Raw genomic sequence first — 17117 nt, 5'->3', positions numbered from 1 at the left:
GACATCTAAATATAATGACGTTAGCAAGAGCAGGCCGATTGCATTTTCTGCCTCTGGAGGTATGATCCAAACAGTATTTAGTTCTCCCTCCTTTGTCTCTGCTCAGCACTGCACCCACCACACATGGAGAGCATGGCAGTGACTGAAAAGCGACCACGTGGTCATGAGTTTAGATTCTCGCAAGCAAGAGGACCCGGGTTCGATTCCTGGGCAGGATGAAACCTTAGGCAAGTTTCCTTACTCCACACGCCTCTGTTTACCTAGTAGTAAGTAGGAATCCACTTGTTCGTCGATTAGAGAATGGCTTTTCCGGACGTAATAATCCGTTTAAAAAACCAATAATAATATGGTCACTCAATCCACAACTGTTTTTAGAGACAGTGCTATGCGGAATTGGCTGCCACATTTCACCCACAAAATACACTTCAAAGTGTATTCTGTGAAGTGCTTTGAGACACCTTAATGACGTGATATCAAATACAGGGATTATTATTTTTATATTCTGTTAAACAAAGCAATATGCTCAGTGAAATATTAAATAATCCTTGCATTTGATATAGCACTTTGTACTGAAACATCTCAAAGCACATCATAGAATTTTGCACGAAGTGTAGCAACATTTTATTTGTAGGCAAACTCAACATCCAAATTAATACACACTAATGTCACACAAACAGCCATTAAATATGACCAATTTCTTTTTGGAAAAGTGTGTATGTGTGTTAAGTGAAGCCGGAGTTTTCCTTTCAGCAAACATCAAAGGGCAAACTGCTGGAAGTGTTGCGACACATGCTCAGAATCTCCTTGGGAGTCCACAGATACATTCATGACAAGCATTGGTGTGTTTGTATTGTGGTGTGCCAACCAACAGAAAATACTTTGTGTTCTCTGCTGTACGACAAACAGCTAGGGAATTTGTGTGTGTAGCAGTATTTCGAAGTTGCAAATTGCAGCTCAGTTTTTCCACAGACCTTCCTACACTGACATCTCCAGAATCCAATAAAAAACGCTTCCTAACATGGCAACCAGTGCTGTAACCTTATCTACTTTGCAGGCTGCCGTCAGAGCAGAACCACGATACAAACTCAGACTAAGAGATGGAGATGGGAGGCCAGGGATCCTTTTTGAATGTGATCAGATATTCAACACCAAACCTGCATGCATGGAACAGACCTGAGAGTAAGGTACGGAGAATTGATAGGCAGCTCATGTTCCCTGGAAAGCTACCTATTGTACGAGTCATTGAGTTAGGTCTTTACCACCATATCAACTGATGGTTTGTCTTATCCAGTCACACATGAGACTGTCTTTACACTTTCAGATTCAACTGCAACCTTTATTGGAGGATTCAATCACCTTTTCACTCAAAATGTTACAATTCAAACAAATAAAAATAACTTAAATTTTCTAGCACCTTATCACTTGAAAAGGCCACCCAAGGGCTCTTCAATCTTGAAAAGAGGAATCTTTGAGGGAATCGTAATAGAGGTACATAACATTGTAAATGGGATTGACCAGCCAAACCCAGAACAATACTTTAGAACAAGACAATAGAGTAAGAGGCCACAGGTGTAAAGTTTCAAAGGGCAATTTCACGACAGTCACTCGGGATTTTCCCTTTACCTAGAAGGTAATTGATGACAAACTAGTTGTCAGGAAGGGTGAATTGCCTGGAGTGTCAGGTGTATCAGCACAGTGGTAGCACACTTGCCTCTGAGTCAGAAGGTTGTGGGAATGTTGGGACTTGGAATCATATAGCCTAAGGTGACATTCCAATACAGTGCTGGGATGTATTGCAAAGTTGGAGGTGCCGTCTTCCGGATGAGACATTAAATCAAGGTCCTATGTACCTGTTCAGGTGGATGTTAAAGATCCCATGGCACTATTTAAAAAGAGAAAGGAGTTTCTCCCAGTGACCTGGCCAACAATCCCCCAAATAACATTGGTCACTCACTCTATAGCTGTTTGTGGGACACTGCTGTGTGCAACTGACTGCAGGGTTTCATCCATAAAATACAGTCAATCCATTTTACAGTATATCCTCTGAACCCTTTTGAGATGTCTCAACGACCTGATAAGGTGCTGTATGAAATGCAAGGATAATTATTATTGAGGTCAAAATACTTGATTCAATTAAAAAGCAGCTTGATGCTGTGATGGGAATATGGTAGCATGGGTGTTCATTCTCGAAGGATGAGATTAGATGTGCCAAAGGCCTTTCTTCAATGAAATTAATCTTATGATCTTGTAAAGTGATTTCAAATTTCAGGCTTCCAACTCAGTCGTACCATTGAGGAATTGTATTCATTGTATTCCAAGATGTTTCTCCACAAGGAAATGAAATTCAGAAAAAGGGTCACTTGCCCAATATCTTGGATGGAGAGGTCACACGATTTTGACATTATAATATTCATTACATTTGACATGCGCTCCCACCACCTTCTCAAAGCGTTGACTTTTTCCTGAGTTACGATTCCATGGGAACTGGTAGACATTTCAGTTTCACGTATAAGCACATGACACAGCGTTGATGGACTATTTGACCATGGAGTGGAGTATTGGTCATGCCCAATCCTGACCTCACCTCACTTTCCAGTCGGGTTTAGATCTTAGAAATTTACTGCACAGAAAAGTTAATTTACCAGGACAGAAATCAGGAGCGAGACCCCTGACTGATTTTACCTACTCGACGTTGCCAGGGCTGATTGTAGCACTGGTCAGCATAGACCAAGAATCAAACAGCAGACTATCAAGTGGGCTTGTCTTAATTTCACTGTAGACAGCAGCTTCACTGAGTGAACTGTTGGCAGAGACGGACAGGTGGATTCTTAAAAGACGCACACTCCCGAATTTTAGAAAAGGTTGGATGATTAAATCCGTTTTGTTTTGCTCTGACTTTGTCAGGTTCACACACTGTTTTTTTAAAAAAAATGTAATCTACCCTTTGAAAGCAATAAAAAATAATTTGAGAATGATCTGTAATAAACTTGAATGTGATCACTAAATGTCAGTCAGTTTCACATGCAGTCTATCACGGCAGACAGGCAGAGGCAGGCAGGCCTGCAGAAGAAAGAACAGGATTGAAACATGTAAGAGTCCCTGCACGGTTACTGTTGTACCCAAGACCCCAGGGGAAACTGTGAAAGAAATACAGCTGTTGTTAAAAGGTAGATAACACCTGATCAAAGAGCTCTTTAAAACAACACTTTTGTGTGCATCCCTTCTTTCTCTGACACACCCAATGACAGCTTTTTGAACCTCTAGCCTTTGTGTATCTTTTTTTTAAAAAATTGGCTATTTTGTTGTGCAAGACTTTTTTTTCCCCCCTCCTATGCCGTTCGGCAAAGGAGACCACAGGGCAAATTCTAATAGATTGGATGGTTGAAATTTGTTTGTGTTGTACGTTCACTTTGGTCCCCGCATGGGAAAATGTTACATGTAAGGTTCAAAGGTCATTAGATGTTTAATCTGTATTTAAATGTATTTAAATAAAAGACAGGACATGATAAATTGAAAAGAATTGGAACATACAGTATATTCAGGCCACCCTGCCCCCACCCAGTGCATACCCAGGCTGTGTTTTATGTGCCTGAGCTGCGATACATCTCACCTCGCAAACTAGAGGACCCAGGTTTGATTCCTGGGCAGGATGAAACCTGAGGCAAGTTTCCTTTCTCCACGTGTCTCTGTTTAACTTGCAGTAAGTAGGAACCTGGTTTATTTGTCGATTGGCGGTTCGCTTTCCGGGGGTAATAGTCTGCCGTTTCCCCCCGCCCCCCAAAAAATGTGGTCACTCAGTATATAAGGCGCTATATCAAATGCAAGGATTATTATGATTTATTATTATTTGTAAGACACTACTGTGCACAAATGACTGCCGCGTTTCACCCACAAAATGCAATCAATCCACTTTACAATATATTTTGTGAGGCGCTTTGAAATGTGTCAACGACGTGATGAGGCGCTGTATCAAATGCAAGTATTATTATAATTATATTCATGCATATATACATGTATTCTGGCATCTTGTTTTTCCTGTGTAATCTCATGTCAGATGCATACTATTGAACAACAGGGCATCATGGTGGAGGTCGGTTAATGTTTATCTGACACCCATGTGTACACATTTACTCTCAGGGCTCACTGAAGAGTCATCAGGAGCTGCAATCTGATTATCCCTCTCCCATAACATTGTGACCAACTGAAGCACCCCCACGCCCACCCTCTCGCCTCTGAGATTAGTTGACACAGCACACGCCAAGATTCAAACCCGGGATAATTCCATTTGATCTATTCAAATGGTGGTGTAATCTCCCAAATGACTACTTATGGACAACCACTCTATTATAGCGAGCTAATAAATTGGTAGCCAGGCTGACTGTGGCAGGGAAAAATGAACAGTTCAAAAGTATACCACAAATGCTACTAATCACACGGCATCATTTACACTGACTATCTTGAAAATTACCTACGCCGCTGTCAGTTCTCGAGTCATTTCCAACCTGACATCCTGTTACAGTCATGGTAACAAGTTGTTTTGAAGGAAATTGTATAAATTCAAGTTGTTTTTTTCATCCACAAAAATGGGTGGAAGATTGTACCATTTCAGATTGGGAGGGTACCATCAATGAGGAACAATATTTTTCAGATACTTTCAAGGCAGCAGCCCAGGGGTCGCAGGTTCAAGGTTGCGAAGGACAATTTCAGGACAGACATCTGGAGACATTTCTTTACACAGAAGGTAATCAACAACTGGACCATGTTACCAGGAATGGTGGTTGAGGCCAGGACATTGGACTCCTGCAATCTAAAGTAACAATGAGACCAAATGCATGTCTGTTAATTACAGAATTAACATTGTGCTTCCTTCAAGCTACCTCAAACAAGGGTGAACTAAAAGCCTTGATAAATACACCATTCTTTTTCACTGTTGACTAATTTAAACAACCCTTTCAGGTTCCACTTTCATCTCTCCTCCACCAGTATGCAAGCTCAAATTCCTTGTGATAAAATACTTCACATTAAAAACTTCACTGAAAAAAACTTAGTCCTTTAAGACTAAAATCTCCAATTAAGCAGAACAAATGTCAATCACCACATTACTGTGAAAAAGTACTTACCTTGGAGAGTAAAAGAGTGATGTAGAATTACACACAGAGACAGGCCATTTAGCCCTAAAAGTCCATTCCAGTGTTCATATTCACATTAGCCACAATTCCTCCTATTCCACTATCCCTCATATTTGCATCAAGTTTTCTGTTTAATGTATTTCTGGTTGTTTGTTTTAAGCACAGCTTTCAGCAGCAAGTTCCACATCTCACCATCTTCTGTTTGAAGAAGTTGCTCCTAAACTACCCATTAGATCCATCACTAGCTTTCTTATATTTATACCCTCTCATTGTGTACTCAAGTGGAAACAGCTCATGAAATTCCACCTTAACAAATCCTTTTATAGGTTTAAACCCTTATCATGTGTCCATCCTTTCAATCGTAAACTCCAGAGAGAAAAGCTCCAATCTTTCCAATCTTTCTTGATAGCTGCATCCACTCAATGCTCGTAACATCCTTCTAAATTTACACTGTGCTCACTCCAATGCTACAATGCTAGCCTTGTCCACTTGTGCTGCTACATTAAAGTTGTGTGAATCTGAATTCTGAGATCTCTGTTTTTACTCCTCTGAGATTCCTACCAGCCAGGGATGGTTGGTATCTTTATTCTTCCTACCAAAGTGAATTACTTCACATTTCCCTACTAAATTTCACCTGCCACCTATCCGTCCATTCTGCAAGTCTATTTATGTCTTCCTACATCTTTCTGCATTCCCCTTTTGAACTCAATTCCCAGTTTGGTGCCATTTCCCGATTTCAACACCATAACTTGTAATAACCGAAGCCAAATTATTTAGGTACATGATAACAGTAGTGGTTTTAGCATGGATCCCTCTACTTTTTGCCAGTTTGTGAAACTTTCCTTTACAACTCAGTTTTTCAGCTACCTCTCAATCCATTCTGCTACCTCTCCCTTGACTCCGATTTTGGCCGCGATTCTCTAATGTGGGATTTTACCAAAGGCCTTCTGGACGTCTATATACACCACATCCCATGCATTTCATTACCTACTTTACCTGTTACTTCTCCTGTCGACGTTGAATCATTAATTTAGATTGGTAACTGACTAAAGGGACCAAATGCCAATAAATCTCACTCAATCTGCATTGTATTCTGGACAGACTACATCTGGAGTACTGTGCACATCATAACGTAATGGGGCCACTCAAGCCCACAGCAGCAAAGCAGAACAATGAAGTTAATCAACGTAAAAAGGTGCAGCAATGAGTAACAATTAGGTCAGTTAAGGCTCTTTGGCCTTGATAAAGTATTTCAAAGGGGACCTTCTGGACGTATACAAAATACACAAGGTGCATGACATAAAATGTATCAACCAAGCACAGTTGGTAGCACTTTTGCTCGGTCATCAGAAGATTATGGGTTAAAGCCCCACGTCAGAATTTTGAGCTCACACGGTCTAGGTGGCAAACACTTCAGTGCAGTGCTGAGCGGAGAGTGCTGTATTGTTGGAAGTCCCAATGTGGGGCTTGAACCTTCAAATTTCTGATTCAGAGGTGAGAGTGTTCCCATCTGAGCCAGGCCGACAAATGTGCCAAAGGGTTTCCTTCATCTAAACTCCAATTAAGCGCAAGTTTCAGATCCAATGCAACTACCTTGGGATTGGTTTAACACATGATTCAGATGGAAGGGAAGCAGTAACAGTCATCTTGGTTCATCTTATCCATTTCTCAATTTGGCGATTATAGAACAACATAGGCAGAATATTAGGTTGGAAGGCAAGGTGCTCTCTCACCTGGGAATGGTGGATAGCTTGAAGAGACCAGTAAAATTTGGGAAGTGAAAAAATATTTAAAAGCACCGCTCAAAAGTAGAAACAAATGTCAATTTCTTTTTAAAAGCAACATTCTGAGATTCCACAGTGAAAGTTTGTTAACCTGTGAGATGACACATTATATGTAATTTATTTTGTTTAGTAAGCAAGTCAGAATGGTTTTGCCAGAATTATTTTCCCAGCAGTAGTATACTATAATTAGTAGTTAGTATATAATAAAGAAATTCAAGGAATCATTGGTGTCAATAAATGCCATTTCAGGAGCAACCCGTTTCACACAATGTCCAGAATAATAGCATTAAGTGTTCTTAGCAAAGTTCAGTACCAGAACTATAACAGTGTGATCTTTCTTTAGTTCAGTACCAGATACCTACCAGGGCCACAGGCTGACATTCCAATTTTACTTAATGCAAATGCCACAAGTGCAAAGCCTTTTTACTGTGAACCATTTTGGGAAGACATGAATATGAATCTTAAGTAAATGGAAAAAGGAGAATGCCCAATTCCATTAAGCCACGTGTATTCATTCCAGTGATGTTCTGGTTATTCTTTTCAAAACAAAATAGATTATATTCAGAAACATGGCTTGTTGCAAACACCTTGTATATCGAGGCACAATCTTGGGATTAACCTTGGTTGCAAACCAGCACCAACAAATGACACTCAGCTGATCCAAAAAAATAAACCCAAGACATTAAATAATGCAATTATGTTTTACATTAAAATACAAGGTTAATTTAATTTTAAATATAGTTTGATATACAGGATGCAGAAGGAATTGCCACAAAGCTTAAACAGAACAGCAATCCAAACATCACATACATGTATAGGAGCATTGATTTCAAAGCACGTTTACATTTTATGGAAAGAAAATCACTGCATGACAATACATTATCAGCAAGAAAAGTGAGCATGACCAAATTAAAACACTAAAGCCGTATACAATTAACAAAATCCCATAACAGAAATGTATGAAAGAAATATTAACGCAAACTTGCGTCCTTTTTTCCCCCATCTTGAAGAAGTAGTGGGAGATATAGCTGACAGTAAAACTTTCAGTAACTTCAGAAATAGCTGACATGAAGTGGGAGAACAGATTATTAAAGGCACAGTCTGTAGAGATAAGGCTGTCACGTGGCTTTATTATTTAATGTCACCTATGAGAAAATAGCAATGATATCAAAAGAAAAGCAAGCCATTCTTGCGAGTTAATATACTGGGACAATATTATTCTGTTTCCATAATGTTTGCAAATCTTAACACATCATTGCTAAATCCCTTTGTAATAATCTTGCATTTTCCTCCACCCCAGAATCTTATTTGACACAATCGACAAATTGATCAACAGTCTTCCTAGAAATAAAGTACAGTATTTGCTGCAATTTGGAGTGATAATTCAAATTAATAGCAGCCACTTAGATCAGCAAACACGCTTCATTTGGGTGCTATTGTATTGCTTTGCAAAGCCATCACATTTGCTTAAAGGTCCACTTACTTTGTGAACGCAGGTGCCCCATTTGTAAAACAAGTTTTATACAAAAATCATCAATCATGTTTTCAAACAAATTATTACATTGTAGTGACAAAAAGGTACCCAACCGAGTAACAGTAACTGCTCAGTGCAAAACTGAACTTCGATGTATCCAAACTATCCCCCCATCACCTTTGTACAAAAATGAATCGTTTTTCACTTAGGTCCTGGTCTTATAAAGAGGATTGATTCCATTACATAAAATGACCCTATTCAATCTAGATTTTCAGATTAATGTCTAGCAAAAGAGCGAAATAGCTACATCATGGACCGCAATCATATTTACTGATCCCTTACCCCCCTCCAAACAAAAATCAAACCACATCTCAGAACTTTCTCAATGATTTCTTTAGGTTTTGGGAGTTATTGTTCCTCTAGCCAAGAGGGACCATCGGAGCCAGGTGCCTTCAACTTAATGTGGAATTGTTTGAGGACTTGTTCCAGCTGCTGTTGGTTCCCAGCAAAGTAGGCAGACACGGCATTGTGGAAGAGGAGGAGCTGATTGTGCATCACTTTAATCTGTGAGAGATACACTATAACATTCAGATCTCATTCAGTTAAAGCAGCTAGCACAGTATTTCTTTAAAAGTGAGAAAAATACCAGTTCAATATTCTCTCACACATCTGATAACAATACATTCCAGACGCTTGCATAAATATAATTATGTTTCTCCCTCCCCCACAGCCTCCCTCTCAAGGAAAACCAATGCCTTTGGCAGAGTGATAAATAAACTGGGATTTACAAGAGAGTTAAGACAACATCAAATATCTCCATGTTAAAATGAAATCCTTTGATGGTTTTGTCATTTCTTTCACGGTCAGAGAAACAACCTGCTGTAAAGACTCCAACAATACTCATCCAAGTTAACTGCTCAGTGGTGTAACAATAGCCCAGGCAAGGACTCTCTGCGCATTCTCCCCTCTTTGTAAAAAAGGCAGCAATCAGGGTGTGGCATCTCTGAGATGGTAGCTTTGCAGAAGGGTCAAATCTCCCTCCTACCCTCATCATACTTTTGTGTTCAACACGATCAGGCTTCCACTTACCAAATAAACCTCACTTTTGTTTTTAGTGATTTAGTGCAATCAAATAAAATCCTCAGATGAAATTTTTGTTGTATCGTTAACTGATTCTACCAAGATACTATAAAATAGTTACTTTGACCACAGTGCAGATAAAACCTAGTTCAGTGCTTATTTCTTATCCATAGCTGTTTGTATAGCGAGTAGAAATTATGTTGGGTTGTTCATAATGGGTGAGCATGGACACCAAATTTGCTGGATTATTAAATGTTGACTTAATTTTCATCTGCTCTTTCTGAAACAAGAATGAATTATATTAATGTACATTGTCCTTGGCATCAAATGAAGACCTGAACAATGCTGGTGTGAAGAGTGACTTATTTAGATAAATCTATCCACACTACACAAGGTTAATAAATATTCAGCAGGTTCGTGCTACCTAACGCAGCACAAAATGTAGGCTTCTCATTCCACTGCAAGCAAGTTTAACTTGTTTTCTTTCTAACTGGTTCCATTTTTAGAGGAAATTAACCACTGAACTTGGGCACCTACAATCAACGATTGAAATGACAGAGCCACACACCCACTGTAGAAACTGGATTTAAAAGCAACAGGTATTCAAAGAACTTCCTTTGTATACATTAAGGGTTGTGAGATTTTACAGAAAAAACTTTTTATCTAGCAAATCGTTCAATTCCTAGAATTGCCTTCGGTCCTAAAGTCTCCTATTTCAAAAGCACACACAGACTGTTTTTTTTACAACTTACCTTGTTTTCTTCCAGAAATTTCAGCTTGACAGATACGCTGCTGCGTAGCTTGTCAAACTGCACTTTGTGGCTCTGGAATTGCTGCTGTGAATGTTCAATTTTTGGAAGTGTATTGGCATCCCGAGGACCAAGGTTTAGCTCCTCTAGATCGGTACGATAAGCATCATACTCTATCCTGGAGCACAAGATGAAAGAAAGTAAACCATGCAAAATTGCCTCTCAATTAGCTTAGCAATTTAAAACTTTTATAAGCAATCAACCTAAAAAAAGGCAAGGAACATGGTGCAAAAATACCAAATAACTTCTAACACAAAGTGTTGCGGACAATAATGCAAAATCTTTTTTAAAAAAATCAAAGGCAAAGAAACGCCTCAAATGCAGCACAATTTAAGAGAAAGACAATCTCTCAATTATCATGCAAGTTGAACCAGTGGGGCTTCCAGCTCTTGTCACTACAACTTGATTAGCAACAATGACCTTCATTAGTGGAACAATTATACCAGCAATCTGTGATATTGGCCCCAACCACATCCTATAAAATGCAAGAATGAAGGTATGCAAAACATAACATAATACATAACCGAGAAAGCTCATCGTCTTTCCTGCTCCTCCCTTAAAATGACATGGTCTTAATGCAAGTACAGACATCATATTGTTCTTCAAAGAAAATGGCTGCTCTCAATCCAGCCACATAAGGTTTTACTTTTTATCCTTGCATTTGATGTTATGTCTTTCAGGCTAGGAGGATGCGTAAACGCTTCACTTGATTTACGGGTAAGTGTAGTGACTGGTATTTTACAGGCAAATGTAGCAAATGCACGTAGCCATGTCCCATAAACAGCCATGAAATAAATAAACAATTTAATTGGTGCCTTAGGATCTTTATTGTCCATTTGAGGACTCCAGTCTGATGGCTCAGTCGAAGGACGGCACCTCCAACAATGCAGCTCCCTACTATTGTTTTAGAGTGTCAACCAAGACAAGAGTTTAAAATTCTGGCTTGAGGCTTGAACCCCAAACCTTTTTTGGTCAGCCGGGTGTCTTGACACATGCGGAAACCCATCATCACCATGTCAATTCCGACATTCCGTTGAAAGGCATGTCACCTTGGAGGCAGTTCAGCTCCAAGGATACCCCGCTTAAAAAGTCCTGCCAACTGAACCAAGCTAACACCTGAAGCTTTCCACATACAAAGACATTTTGATGGTCCAGATAACAAGTTTGAATTCCTTTTACGAACTCTGGGTTCCAAAGGCCTTGAGGGAGATTATACATGCATCTTATTGGCACTTGAAAGGAGACTGTAGAGTTCAACAAGGTAACACCTATTCTCCTGGGGGTGGGGAGGGAAGGAAGCGGTTTTCCTTGGAACTGAACTGGCTATTAGGTGACATGCTTGGCAACAGAATCTTGGAATTGGCAGGACTTGGAAGGGCAGCCCAGTCACTGGGGTCAGATACTCTTCCCACTTAACTCCCATTAACCGTGAAAACCAAAACCCTAACGGGGAGAGTGGTCCTCGCTGGCTACCCAGCAGGAAAGCTTGCCAGACAGTGTTCTCAATGGCAAGCTATACGGTTTTAGCTGGTTCAACTATAGCAATACCACAATATACACTCTGGAGTGCCCAAAGCCTTGGCTCTTGCCAACCTGCGCCTGATACTTTCCGGAATTAAGTAAGCAGGATACGTCCCTCAAGGGGGAGAGTGCGCATTCCATTCCAAATTTCTTGGAATTTTCATGTATAGTTGGGATGCATGGAACTTTGTTTCATTTGGATCCTCTTAAGCATGGTGATGGGTTTCTGCATGTATCGAGACACCCGGTTAACCAAAAACAATGCACTTAGCTCTCTCCCATTCCCTTGCACACCACCTCTTGTGGACAGGACAGACTCAAAGGTGGATAACCCTGACACATGCAACTATTATCCTTTTTTTTGTTTTTTCTTGTTTTCTTGGAAAGGAAGCTAGAACATATTTTATATATACATATATATAAAAAATAAATTATAAAGGCAAGACCAAATTTTTAGCGGGAGTAAAAATATCCTATTAAAAGTACAGAACATAAGTTTAATAGAGAACTCTAAGTCCTTTATTTTTGCTGGTTGATATTGAAGTACTCCATCCCTTTATGTCTTTCTATCCAAAGGTATTATGGAATTATTTATTGGATTACAGTATAGAACGTAAATAAATTAAAATTTTAGATACTAATATAATCATTTAGGAATAAAGGTGTCACATGCCTTATGTTGTCAAATGTAATGATACTGGCAATTTGGTCCTCTAAATGAAGATGACTGGTGATGCTATATTTAACAACAAGGGAAAGTTTTTTCTCAGGGTTCCCTTAGCAAAAACGTACATGTTTTTACCATGGGAAAGTTAAACATTTAACAATATTAAGCCTTGTACTGAGACAACATGACGAATCGCTAAACACCTTTACTTAAAAGAAACTACCAATCAAACAAGAACTCAGTCAACATGAACACTGCCTTACACAAAAACCCTATTTGACCCAGGTCATATGTTTTGCTGAGCACTACAAACACTAATGTTATTACACTGCATTTGAATGTCTGACTTAGATATCAGAGATCATTATGGATACCTTCCCTTGACATTGAACGTCAAAATGTGGTTGCATGAATTAGAAATGTCCCTAAAGCTCCTATTTGTTGAAAATGTAGCTGCATTTTGATTTATTTCTACTAATTACTTGATTGCCACTTTCCAAACTCAGAGCAATTAAATTACACAAATCTTTCAGGATGGACAATCGTATATCAACTATGGAACACACTGGGTGGTGTCTGAATTACTCAATGTCAGCAAAAAAACAGCAAACTAAATAAAACCCTATTCACAATATGCACAATACAAAAAATGTATGAGATTACATGGTTGCAATCAATGGAGTTCAAATACCAAAAGTCCTAATCTTCTATCTTTTGAATGCTTTAATTAAATTGTGCCTTATGGAATTATTTATTGGGTTAGAGCATAAAATGTAAATAAATTACCCAATGTCAGTAATTTCCCCCTTTTTTCTGTCATTTGAACCCTTTTATTAAATCATGCCGATATCCATTATGCTTTAATTATGCCTTTGAGTTGCTGATGAAGCAGAATAAAGTGCATACTTTGTGATAGAAGAGAGTGCCTCTAACACCAGGCTGTGACACATTTCCACTGAATACAAACATACATCTGTGCTTTTCCCCCAGTTTTATTAAACTGCTAAACATTGAATGCAAATACTGAACACAAGATTGAAATACTATATTCCCTTCAATATAGAAACTACTAAATCCATTAACAACATACAACTATCCAGGTCTCTGCAGCTCACGTCCCGGTTACAAGGCCCTGCGGATTGTAAATTGTTGTTACAATACTTAAACTACTTTATAAGTGGATATCTATTTTAAACGTGGCTTTAATTTCTATAAATAGCTTACCTGGCATTTTCATATTGTTTGACCGATATCAATGTATCTTCAATAGTTTTGTTTACCAATGTATTCACATTAGCAATGAAAAAATTAATTGCTCCAAGAAGTGTCTCTCCATTTTTAGACAGCAATTTCTGAGTTTCAGCATTGTATGCAAACTCTTCCTGAAATAGAGGAAAAAATCCAAAAAGTTAAAGAACACGAAAACATTCAATGTAATGCTTAAGAACATCAAAAAACAGGCGTGATCAGCAACATGATGTACCTGCGTATCAGTTCAAAAGGTTGAGCAGTGAAGAATTTACACTAAACCCCAAACTAACCGGACAGGGGGGAAAGGCGAGATGGATTTTCCAGCTAAATGCTAATCCTTACCTTTAACATTTAAAATAAATAAGTAAAAATATATCTTCCCTAACATTTAAAATGAATAAAACTTTACTTTAAATAAAATAAACAATCAACAAAGAAAAACATAATTTTGTATTCATGACTGATGTGATGCAGCTCCATTGATGCCCACGGTAAAACCAATCAGTGTCAGGCTGTGGGTATCAAGTGGGCCGGTGAGAGTTTGAAAAAGGTGAATGGATTTTTAGTGCTGAATGGCAGACTTGGTTTGGCTAATTCCAAATTCCAGATACTTGGTGTCTGTCCGGATAGCCAAGGGTTTACTGTATATAATTAATCTTTCAATATCTGATGCTGAACGTTTCTAGTAAAACGCCACTTAAAACATACAGTTCCCATTTACATCACATACAACAAGATGAATCAATGAGTAACTACGAAAACGAAGACTCAATTCTCTGAACAACGACAACAAAATTACATTTATAGAGCGCCACGTCGGGAGGACGTCCCAAAGCGCCGGACAACATATTGTTGCACATTTAAGTGTATATTGATAATGTGTAGGGAAAAAGGGAAATCCCATTATAAGTCTACATTTCAGTGTGCTAATATCACTGCCGGACAGAGCACCAACCCCTCCCTATATGTAACACTTAGAGCTAGCTATATCAAACTGTAATCGGTAATCTGCACTATTACACAAGTGTGACAAGCAGTATCTCACAGGACTGCTTGTAACAGTAACAACTTGATCACGAGTCGTCCTGCCTCACCCACCACCATTCAAAAGCAACAATAATTTGCACTTACTTATGTAGTGCCTTTTACCTGATAACTTAGCGTGGGAGCCTAACCATGATAAAGAATGCACGGCAGCTGATGGGTATGGAGGACAAGCGGGACATGTGGGATGCCAGAGCAAAGGGGGCGGGTGTTTGCAGGTTGGAGAGGTCGGGAGGTGCCAGGGAGGCTCTTCTGACGTGACAGGGGCTCTCCTGCTTGGCTCCCCGCAGTGCCATCTCACCTGTGGCACCAACACCAAACCAAACAGCATCAACCTACGTGGATGCACACCCCATCTTGCAGAGCTATTGCAAAATCTTGGTGTCTTTTGAATCCCAACCGTCTTTAAACCCCACAATCAGGCTCTGACCCACCCAGCTATTCCTAATCAACGAAAGATCACCCGCCTCTGCCATGACCTCTCCCCTCGTACCGCCAAGACCCTCATTCATGCATGTATGATGTCCTGGCTCAACTACATCACGATCTGTTCACCAACAACCCAGCTCTTCCCTCCACAAACTGCAGACCATGCAGCTCATGTCCTTTCCCGGACCAGGCTGCTTGAGCCTATCACCCCCATCCTCGCCTGGTTCCATTGGTTCCCCATGCCCCTGCAAATCAAGTTTAAGAACTTCATTCTTAATTTTAAACTCTCCAGTATCTCGCCTCACACTACCTCTGTGACCTCCTCAAATCCTACCAGCTTGGCTGTTACTTTGCTCAATGGGCACTGGCCTGCTTCATGTACCCTGTCCTATCTGCCTCACCATTGGCAGCTGGGCTTTCAGCCAATCTGCCCCTGGCTGGAACTCCATCCCAGAGTCCTTCCAACTCACTCCCTCTCTCACCTCGTTCAAGGTCTCATGACCTACCTTTGACTGCGCTTTTGGTCATTTTTACTCTCCCCAACGCTCCTAGACTTCCACCCCCAGCTCAGGTGCCAAGCCAGCTTTGTTAAGCGCCTTGGGACATCCCTCCGACTGATATAAATGTAAATTTGTGTTGTAATTTGCTTGGGATTTCATATACTTAGTTCTTTGACAATATTTCTAAATCAGACCTCATTTCCCGGATACAGTATATACAACCTCAGCACTACAAAGATTTTCAGCTAAGAGAAGCCTTCCAACTGATAGTGGTGAAATTGGGAGAGTGAAAGATTTGCAAATATTCAGAAAACCACAATCTCGTGTTTCAGATTCCAACTTCACAAAGTGAACTCAAGCCAACCCAGCCTCTTGTCGAAATTTGGGCATCTATCCTCAGGGTGTGGGTGACTAGGTCTGTAAGTAAAGTAATGATTGTTTTTGCAAATGAATTATAAATTCACATCGGCAAACATTCTTGCCCTTCAGACTGACTTGCCTCTTGGTAAGTCTGGCATACAGTAGTCGCTAACCATTAATTCTCAATGGAGCAGCGAGTGACTATTCATGGTTTACTATATTTCATCAGACAATGATAGGGAAAGTGGTAGAAATGCCCTGTATTCCAAGCAATAGCAACATTTACAGGTGAATTTTACAATGACTCCAAGTCATTTAGACAGCAGCAGTCTTCTTGACAAGTGCAGTGCACCATCAATAATCTACAAATGATTTAATTTTCAACTCAGCGTTACAGACATTTTGATCATCTTCTGGACGCACGAATTTCTACTAGCTACAGATTTCATAGTCCCAAAGAGAATGGTTAAAAAGCAACACAGATCAACCAAATTCTTTGTATCAAACGCAAATAATTTCACCTAGCCCCAGTGCTTTCAAAGTCCTAACTGCTTCCTCAGTCTCAACATATTCCTCCGAGTTTTCCATCTTGGTTGAGAAGTAGGAATCCTTTTGCTTTCTACTCCATCTCATCCAGGACAGTATAGGCAAGAAATCTCAGGAAGACTGGTAACTATTACCAAAGGGGACGATAAGAGTACAAGTTATGTTAAAACGTTTACATAGATTGTAAGCCCGGAAACAGGCCATTTGGCCGAACTAATCTGTGCCCATGTTTATACTCCACATGAGTCTCCACCCACTTCTTACTGCCTTCCAGTTCTATGTGTTTGTAACAAACCTGGATGCACCACTCAAGGATAATTCTGTCAAGGGTAAATGAGTAATGTTTTGAAAATCAAACTACACAGAGCAAGTAAGCAAAACTAAACAAAACTTTTTCAAAGGGAGATTGAAATTAAAAAGGAAAATGCTTGTAGTTTGTAAGGGGAAATTGGTCAAAATGTTAGGTCTTAATAATTCTTGCATTGGATACTGTTGGTGCCTTCCACATCGGAGGACGTCTCAA

General features: G+C 39.6%; 1 protein-coding gene across 8 annotated transcripts in view; it reads right to left on the bottom strand.

Moving 5' to 3' along the window:
- Positions 1–7613: 7613 nt before the first annotated feature.
- The window catches only part of arfip1 (ADP-ribosylation factor interacting protein 1 (arfaptin 1)), an 81573-nt gene continuing 72069 nt past the window's right edge, over positions 7614–17117 (bottom strand). For all 8 annotated transcript variants that reach the window (XM_007904001.2, XM_007904004.2, XM_042338429.1 and 5 more), the window contains 3 exons: positions 13689–13846; positions 10220–10394; positions 7614–8951 (listed from right to left, as the gene is read on the bottom strand). In XM_007904001.2, coding sequence (XP_007902192.1) covers positions 8796–8951; positions 10220–10394; positions 13689–13846 — 489 coding nt within the window. In that variant the 3' untranslated portion in view covers positions 7614–8795. The remainder of the gene's footprint in view (positions 8952–10219; positions 10395–13688; positions 13847–17117) is intronic.

This window comes from Callorhinchus milii, unplaced genomic scaffold, assembly GCF_018977255.1.
Source record: "Callorhinchus milii isolate IMCB2004 unplaced genomic scaffold, IMCB_Cmil_1.0 Scaffold1, whole genome shotgun sequence".
Taxonomy (NCBI): Eukaryota; Metazoa; Chordata; class Chondrichthyes; order Chimaeriformes; family Callorhinchidae; genus Callorhinchus; species Callorhinchus milii.
Note: the sequence above shows the minus strand (reverse complement) of the source record. Positions and strands in the feature narration are given on the sequence as shown.